At 46.8% G+C, this 9,368-nt stretch overlaps 1 protein-coding gene across 1 annotated transcript in view; it reads right to left on the bottom strand.

Annotated features, from left to right (window-relative positions):
- Positions 1–4,065: 4,065 nt before the first annotated feature.
- Positions 4,066–9,368, bottom strand: part of lrp5 (low density lipoprotein receptor-related protein 5) — a 42,328-nt gene continuing 37,025 nt past the window's right edge. Inside the window, 11 exon segments of the mRNA XM_035532052.1 lie at positions 4,066–4,191; positions 4,193–4,421; positions 4,672–4,769; positions 5,057–5,199; positions 5,456–5,686; positions 6,149–6,259; positions 6,604–6,840; positions 6,954–7,079; positions 7,205–7,414; positions 7,588–7,778; positions 8,872–9,077. Of these exon segments, the coding sequence (XP_035387945.1) occupies positions 4,159–4,191; positions 4,193–4,421; positions 4,672–4,769; positions 5,057–5,199; positions 5,456–5,686; positions 6,149–6,259; positions 6,604–6,840; positions 6,954–7,079; positions 7,205–7,414; positions 7,588–7,778; positions 8,872–9,077 (1,815 nt within the window). The 3' untranslated portion in view covers positions 4,066–4,158.

The raw sequence follows: 9,368 nt of genomic DNA, 5'->3' as shown, positions 1-9,368 counted from the left end.
AATGTCCCCAATACATAGTGTCTCGGTAAGAGTGTGAGTTAGCTTACACCACAATATAGGTCCCACAGCATAAGGAACATGTATGCCATGCACCAAAGCTGTTTGTGCTTTGGTTCAGTGTAGCATTACAAACTGGACCTAACATCTGACTCCTACACTTGGTATAGAATATACAGTCCGGAGATTTCTCATGTCAGACTCAGACGGGATGTTAAATGTTTGTGTTGTCTTTTAAAATTTAAATTAATCCAGTTCCTTCATCACTAGAATAGTGAAGGACATTTCTGAAGTAGTTTTTCACGGCAAAAATAACCAGCAGCTGGCCATAATACATTTTGCATGATTCAAATTAGGCTTGTTGTTTTAACAGCCCCAAAGGCCATGTGTTGTCAATATATGGAATTTTCCTTTTGGAAGTGTGTACTGCTCTCATTTAGACCTTGCTCTGACTCGGAGGTGCATGGTGTCATCGCAGGGAGAGTCCTGGGAATAAAGTCCTCAACAGTGTCTGGACTGTGTTCATAATGCTCCCGTACTGTTAACACACCCAGCAGTAAAGAACCGTAAAGAATTTTGCACAAAGCAGTGCGTGTCCAGGCAGGGGTGAAAATGGCTTTCTGTGCTGCTTTTTTACAGTGTTTTAAGAAAGCCAGATACAAGTAACTTAGATACGAGTTAGCATTTTGAAATGGCTTCTTACTCTGATATAAATGTGAATAATAAGCAGCCAGCCCAAGCAGAAATTTGAAACCGGGTTGTGAATCCGTCCTGACAGAATAGTTCACTCTGAGATCTAGTCTTCATCTGGAAAACAGGCTGAATGCGCATTACAGTGGATTGTGAAAACGTGAAAAATGAAATAGTTCTGCGTGGTATATTTCCCCACAGCAGCCGGGAGGAGGAAAAATCAGTCATCCCTTGTGTTTAAAAAAATCATACACACGCACGCACGCACATACACACACACACACACAGCCTTCAGTGTTTGAGCTTGATGAATATTCTTTTTCCAACCCCCAGTACATGTGCATACATGCCCTTTCTTGTCCTTTATACACAGCAGGTTCAAATGTACTACATGTCTGTAAGTGACAAGTACATGGTTTGTAAAGAAAGTGTCGTCCATAAAACATTATCCTGTTGGTAGGCAGGAAATTGTAATTATGTAATTATTTAATTACTGCAGCAGAAAAGCACCCTCTAAATGAAAAGTTTCAACTTCTTCCATCAGGATGTTGCTGTAGATGTTGTAACAGATTTACACAGATACTCTGTAAACCCAAAGATATGTTGTAAACAAATGAAAAAAAATGTATGGCCAGTACAGTTGTGTTGTTGAACAAGCTAGATGAATGAATGGGTTGCCATGTCTGAGAACCTGTGTTCTATTTAATGTGGTTTTATTGTTGTGGACTGTGGACATATGAGTGACGTTTGCTAATCTGTTGATAATCTCTTGAGAGATTATAAGACTGATTGAGGAAAATTATACTGATCAATAACCTTCTGGATAGATTTGTTGAACGTTTGACATGGAACCCATCCACACAAAGTGATACGGGATTTTTGGAATTTAATTTTATATATATATATATATATATATATATATATATATATATATATATATATATATATATATATATATATATATATATATAAATAAAATTGTTGAGGGGCAAAAGGTCATGCAATAAGACTGGAAGTATAGAAATAGTAGAATAACGTTGCCAACACCACGCACAGATCTCATTTACAGACGATGGTTAGTAAGCCTGTGTTCAGCAAACCGCTCAAAGTGCACGCAGACGCTCTAGTTTACAGTGACACAACACTTCGTCCACAGGGGTGCAGTATCAGTCTGTGAAACATGCCTACTCACAGTCTCGCTACACAAATTGCTCTTAAATACAGAACCTTAGTACTAATAGTTTTAGTTTTATTAAAAAAATAATAAAACTTTATATATATATATATATATATATATATATATATATATATATATACACACACACACACACACACACACACACACACACACACACACACACCACACACAATTATACAACGTGGTCATATTTCTGCATTTAAAATGTTCTGTACATAAGCTGTAGGGCAGGCTGAGACTTGACATACGTGTATTTTAACAAGATTAAACTCCTCTACCCTACCCCCCCCCCCCACACACAGCAACAAGAGCACAAGTGCTTTGTTGGGCTTTTTTACGATTTCATGTTGGCAATTAAGACTTAAACCTACAACTTTATCATATACTTATGCATAGGACCTAAACTAATATATGAGCTACAACTTAGACATTTAAAATGGCTCGTCATTAAGTTTTTCACAGAATATAGAATCAAATGTCAAAAGAAAACAAACAAGGAACGAGAACAAAGTTCCTTAAAATAGATCCTTTATTATATATAAAAATGCTTTTGATACAAAAATTGTCACAAGTGTGCATTACATGAGGCATCTGTACATATAAAGGCAACCCTGTAGGGTTTGTGGTTGGGAGAACTGAAGGATGTGACCTGAATTCTGAATGAGAATGCGTTACGGTTAGAGGGTGAGGATTCCCGCGTGTGTGACTGTTCAGGTTGACAGAGGTTTGGCCAGCGTGGTGCTACACGGTCAACAAATGTTTTTCTATGTTATTTTTCAGTCACATTCAGGGCTTTGAGAGACTCACCTCCCAGGGCAACAAACCCCAGGGCAACGGCAGGAGTCCCAGTCTGTTGGGAGTCTCAGTCTACTTGGAGTCCTGGTCTACTGGGAGTATACCTCTGTGCTTGGTCTGAGAGTTAATGCTATACTGAACAGGACTTCCACACATTTTGTGACTTTTGTTTGGTAAATCGGTACAAATTAGTTCAAGTTAACAAGTTACAGACGTGTTTAAAACGCTACTGGAGGACAGTATTAAAGGATCGTTCCAGTACATTTCTGCAGTACTTCCCTAGGACACAACATCTTAAGTGCTTAACTCTGAAACGTAAAAATCTAGACAACGTTGATCTAAAACATATGCACAAAAACTACTGGCAGCTACAGGTATCTGCATTCACATAACGTCTCTGGATTAATTCTGAGGACACGGGGAATATAACTTCAGAAAACACTTGAAAGTCCAACTCTGTCACCTGAAAATCCACCTTCATCCCTCCCTGGAGCATAAAATCAGACCAAAGAGCCAGTCAGCACAGGCCCAAACTACCTCCCTGAAATACAGCCCCCTCAACCTCTCACACACAGCCGTGTCCTACATTTGTGGGAGCAGATCTGGCAAAGTGTGCTTCAAGGAGAGCAGCAGGGGGGATGTGCCACTGCTGAAACAGCGGTAGGTAACGGGAGCTACACTCCTGCCTCAGATTCACGCTTTCCACAACTCACACGCACTCCTTCAGATCAAGAGACATCTCACATGAATATTCAGACATTATTTTGTACATGGATGAAGCTGGAATCTTGCTACGAGATTAATAACATTACAGTTACAACATTAGCAGTATCAGTACAGTTTCACACTCGACCTACGGCCAGGTTTATATACACAAACACACACACACCTACGTGAGTTTTGCTGGCTGTTTTTGTTTGTCGTTATTCAGATGAAAGGTTTATGTACAGTAGCAGCAAACCGCCCTTTGGTAAACAGAACTAGCCGAACACAAGCTTGAAACCGTTACACATATTCACATAAAAAACAATCAACAGAAGACGCAGCCTTAATGACAAATGATTATTTACTTAAGTATACATATGTACAATGTCTATGCTCTAAATGAGTTTGGTTTTTTTGGTTTTGTATTTTTTCACAGGACTGAAATGTCTCACTTCTAATTCAAACCCCCAAAGGCTCAAGGTTTCATGCTCACTGACCATCCATGACTGCGTGAAACGTGGTGACCATGTTTAACGGATTAAAGAATATCCACTTCCCGCGCGAACGCCGCTCACTTGTGCTTGGATTAGCCGAAGAGAAAACATTTACCGTCATATATGAATATGATTATGATTCATGCACACAAGCTGTACAGAAAAAGTTTCAGACAGCCATGCAATCAGCTCTGTACACTTAATTAGGTGTTTTAGGGTCTCTCTCTCTCTCTCTCTCTCTCTCTGGCAGGTAGGAGTCTGTGCGGGATGGAGACGAGGTCAGGAGGAGTCCGTGCATGGCGACGGGGGGGGGTGGGCACAGGTGGAAGTAGCTCCGCTCGGTGGACGGCGAGGGGGGGCAGCTCTCCTCCGCCGACATGTACTGGCTCCGTGGGGTCGGCGGAGGGGGATACGGGTCCGAGTCCGAGTTTAGGTCCATGTAGTACTTGCTGCTTTTCCAGCGGCTCGTGGTGTAGTCGCTGTCACACACATCTGTGCTGCAGGGCGTGGTGGGCGGAGCCACGCCACGCATCATGTACGGCCTGCAGAGGGCAGTGGAGCGTGGAGAAGAGGGGGCGGGGTCAGTTTCCATGACGTTTGAACTGAACTCCTTCGCCATCTGATCTAGCGCGCATGCAGGTTTAGTTTGACCTCCAGAGGGCAAAAGGTCATTCAAAAGAGGGGGCTATTATAGAGCCTTACTGCACCAGGAAACACTTCAGGATGCGTGTTCATGTATGTGTCAGGCTCAGCTGTGTGTGTGTGTGTTTCAGTGTGAGAGGCATGGCTGACCTGTAGGACCTGGTTGTGGAGGGGCTGTTGGAGGAGTAGAAGATCTCTGTGTTGTACAGGGAGCGGTCTGTGGCTGGGGAGGGGGGAGGGTTTAGGATCTGCAGAAGAACGCAACAAAAGGGTTAGACACACACACACGCGCGTGCGCGCACACACACACGCAGATACACGCGCACACATGCAGACACACACATACCGAACACACACACTCGCGCGCGCGCGCGCACACCACACACACACACACACACACACACACACTACTATGAAAACTCCAGAGAGTCATGTTATGACAAAATATTAACATCATAAATGGACCCAGGGGTGAAGGTGGGGGTTAAGATGGCGGTGATGAAGTGGGTGGAGGGGGAGGTGATGGAGGTAACACCTGGGGGTAGAAGGCAGCTTTGGTGCTGTTGGAGCTGCTGGATGAGGCCCCGGTCACATGGTTCCTGTCGTAGAGAGGAGCACCACTGCTGCTACTGCCCATCGGATTGAGAGAGCTCATCATGGACTTCCTACACGAGATACCTACACACACACACACACACACACACACACACACACACCATAACACACACACACACCATAACACAAACACACACAATTAATTAGGATATGTGTGGCAAAACCCAGCCTACATTGCTCTACTGTGATTTACACAGTATAAAATTCTTTAAAGAAAAGTCAATTTCCATATTTTTCGAGAGGGGTTAAGAGTGTTCAAACAGAGACAGACATGCACACGTTGGGCACCCCCCCGAGTAATGGTTCGGTCGAGCCGTACTTGTGAAGGTGCCGTGCTGCGAGCTGGTCGGACCAATGAAGTTCAGGGGGACGTGGGGGGTTCCGCTGATGTAGTCGTGGGGGAAGGCAGCATTTGGGCCTTTGTAGCGTCGACAGACGACGCGCTGGCACACGAAGCACATGCCCCCCAGCACGAAGACGGACAGGATGATGCCGATGACAGGGCCGATGGTGTTGGCGTGACGCTCCTCGCTCTGTGATGGGGGGAAGTCTGAGGAGAAACAGGTCAGAGCATCACGACATCAGAGCAGGACAAACACATAGCCCAGCTCTCCTCTGGTGGACACGGAGTGGCGCACCTGGACACCTCCCACATGGACACCTGGAAACCTCCCACACCTTCCCCTCCAGGTCTTTGGGAATGAAGCCCAAAGCACAGCAACCAACACTATCCAACTATCAAGACAGAATACATCTGTGATTGGTGATCTTATTCTAGAATGTTCTCTCAGTTGTGATTTGGCTTCTCAGTGCTTCTTCTACAATAATCTAAAGCCATTATGAGAATGGTGGTATTGGTGTTTGTCTATGTTTGTTGGAGAATGTCGATGTTTGTTGTGCACTGTCTGGGTGATGTAAACTCGGTTTAACTCTTTATCCACAAGCTTCATGGGTATGACCACAATGTCCAGCAGATCCCCAGTCCCACGAGGAGCGGAGCGACAGTACTCACTACAGAAGAGTTCATCAGAACCGTCCAGGCAGTCAGGGTAGGAATCACACTGCTGTTTTTTCAGGATACACTTATTATTGCCACAGTGGAACTGGTTGGGCATGCAGATAGCTGGATGGGAGGAACACACACACACACACACACACACACACACACACTAAAGCAGGTATCAACAGAAATGCTGCAGAGTTCACAGAGGTCTTGCATTTCAGTGGTGTAATGGATCTTGCAGGGCTACAGTGGGAACGCTGCAGACACGATGGAAATTAGTTTTTTTGGTACACATACACTATCAAAGCAGCCAAAGAAATAAGATGATGTGTGCACGCTATGTAAACAAACAAACAACAGTTATGTTTGATGTGCTAATGATGTGTGTGAGTTTGGCCTTTACTGAAGGTGTTCACAGGTGACTGTGCTATTGTGATTCTGGAGGAATTCTGGAGGAAACCTACTGTCACAGTCACGCTCATCGGATCCGTCCACACAGTCCGGCTCGCCGTTGCAACGCAGCTGGGCGTCCACACACTGGCCCTTATTGCACTGGAACTGCAGCTCCGAGCACACGGGGCAGCTCATCTCGTCGCTGTGGTCGGCACACTCAGCGATGCCATCGCAACGCCACGCCATGGGGATGCAGTCGATCTCGCCCGTGGCACACGTGAACTGCTCACTGGAGCAGGTGGGTGGCTCTGGGGAAGCAGCCACGCGCGTCAGCATGACGGTGGAACACTTTAGAACCCGCATGGTGTTTGTGTGCGCGTGCGAACGTGCGTGCGTGCGCAAACGTGCGTGTGTTCCGCACCTCCACAGCTGAGCAGGTTCTGAAGCAGCACCAGATGCATGGGACAGGAACATCGCGGAGTTCCATCGCCCTTGGCAATGCAGATGTGTGAGCAGCCTCCGTTGTCACGGGAACACGGGTGGGATGCTGTGGGGAGCAGGAGCACTGCGTTGAGACACAAACAAAAACACAGAACCACACATCCCTGGACCTGACCACACAGTGGACACTGACGCTGGACCTGACCACACAGTGGACACTGGCCACCCTACCAAACTCTTCGGGGTCCATGTACTCCACGGCGTGGATGCCCGTCAGGTACTGGATGCGTCCCTGGATCCGTGTCCTCCTGTCTCCGCTTCGCTTGTCCACGCGCTCAATCATCTGCTGCTGCTTGTCAATCCAGTACAGGTGCTCAGCCAGCACGGTCAGACCAATCGGCTGCAAAATGTTGGAGTCCTGGAGAACAATCCGATTGGCCCCTGGGTTAGAGAGAAAAGAGAGCGATGGAGAGAGACCAGACAGTAAACCCTGCTGGGTCTCTGCCTCTCCATCCCACTGGAAGACAGATGAGTAGAGACTAAGGTGTGCTGCTCTCTCTGAAACCACCAGCAATAATCAGACATGAAACCTGCAGACACACGCTCACACTCACCGGACAGGTCGCTGCTCTCGATGCGTTTCAGATCGGCGTCCACCCAGAAGAGTTTGCCCAGTTTGTTGTCGAGCGCGAGCGCCATGGGCCGGATCAGACCGGTGGTGAAGAGAGACTCGCGCTCTGTGCCGTCCAGAGACGCACCCTCAATCTTAGCAGAGCGGTCCTGTAGCGTGGTGAAGTACATGTACCTGCACAGAGAACACACGGGGGTTAGGGAACCTAGCAGGACCCACATCCCTATCTGGGAGCAATTCCCCACACAGCAAGAGAACAGCAGACTCCGTTCAGCTCCGTCCCTCCGCCGATCCGACTGCATCCAGCAGGAGGAAGACTACGCTCATGCTGGAATGAGTGCTGCAGACATGCCTGGACTGCGCTGTGGTCTCCGCCGTGCTCCACCCGTCATGTGAGCGGAGAGGCAAGCGCACCACCTGCAGCTATTAAACCGAACTTCTGTTCTCCAAAGTCTACTGTGTCCCCAGGTTTGTGTATAAACAAAAATACAAACATTTAAATTAACAAAATAGGAGCAACCGGGAACATCTGAGAGTGTAAGGAAAACAAAACAAAACAAAAAACAAAACAAAACAAAACACAAACAAAAAAAACCCCACAAACCAAAACAAGAGAATGTGATGATGCTCCGTACCCTCTGGGCTTGGATTTGACATACGCGCTCATTCGCACACACACCTACAGGCACACTTACACAAACACAAACACACACACACACACACACCTACAGGCACACTTACACAAACACACACGCACACCCACCCACACCCACGCGAGCACACACACCCACACTCGCGCGCACACACACCCACACCCACACGTGCGCGCACAGGGGTCTGGGTTTCGTTTCTGGATGTGTGTAGATTTGGGAACCCTGATGTGAAAGGAGTTCTCCACCCAACATTTTCACTGCTGTGGCTGTGTGGATGGTGCGGGTAGAGGAGGGGAGATGGAGATTTGTGAGCATCACAACACCACCCTCCTCTCCAACAACCACCACATGACAGATCACACAGCATCACAATACTACAACTGAAAAGAGGAGAACCTCTCACAGGAAGCTGGACCCTGGACGCAGGAAGGTTCTGAATATACCGAACACTCATGAAAGCACAAATTACTTCTGAAATAAATATTATATAAAAAAGGTGTTTGAAGCACAGATGCAATTTCATGAAAAACAGAACAGACATGTCATGATATATCTTCTGCCTGTACCCCCAAAAAACTCCACACACAGCCACACACAGCCACACACACACCCACCCTTTCTCTGCGTTGACCACGATGGCTCTGGGTTTGTCCAGGTCATCTGCGAGCACCTCTCCCAGCGGCTGACCGTCCATGCGCTGGACGTTGATGGTGTTGGTGGTCTCGCACGTCCAGTAGACGGTGCGACTGAAGGGGTCCAAGCTCAGGTCGTGTGGATGTTTCACGTGCTGCGTGGGGCCGGAAGTCACGACTGTCTCTGCCTGCACAAGCGTCAGTAGCCAATCACGTTAGCCCAAAGACAGGAAGTGGAGTTACACAGACAGGCCAATCACATTAGCCCAAAGGGTTGGTGTTACACAGTGAAGTCACAGAGACTACCAAAGTAGTGAAATTGAGAGCTGGAGTTAGAGTTGGCAAAGTAACCAAAGAAAGATTTAATCTCTTTCTCTAAATAAATAGAAAAAGGGTACACGTGTGGTACATGTTATGTACACGTGGTGGGACATACATGTGGCACAGGACAGCAGAATGCCTTAATCAGGCATTCTCTA

This window comes from Electrophorus electricus, chromosome 12 (assembly GCF_013358815.1).
Source record: "Electrophorus electricus isolate fEleEle1 chromosome 12, fEleEle1.pri, whole genome shotgun sequence".
In the NCBI taxonomy this organism is placed as follows: domain Eukaryota; kingdom Metazoa; phylum Chordata; class Actinopteri; order Gymnotiformes; family Gymnotidae; genus Electrophorus; species Electrophorus electricus.
This window is presented reverse-complemented; position numbering and strand designations above follow the sequence as displayed.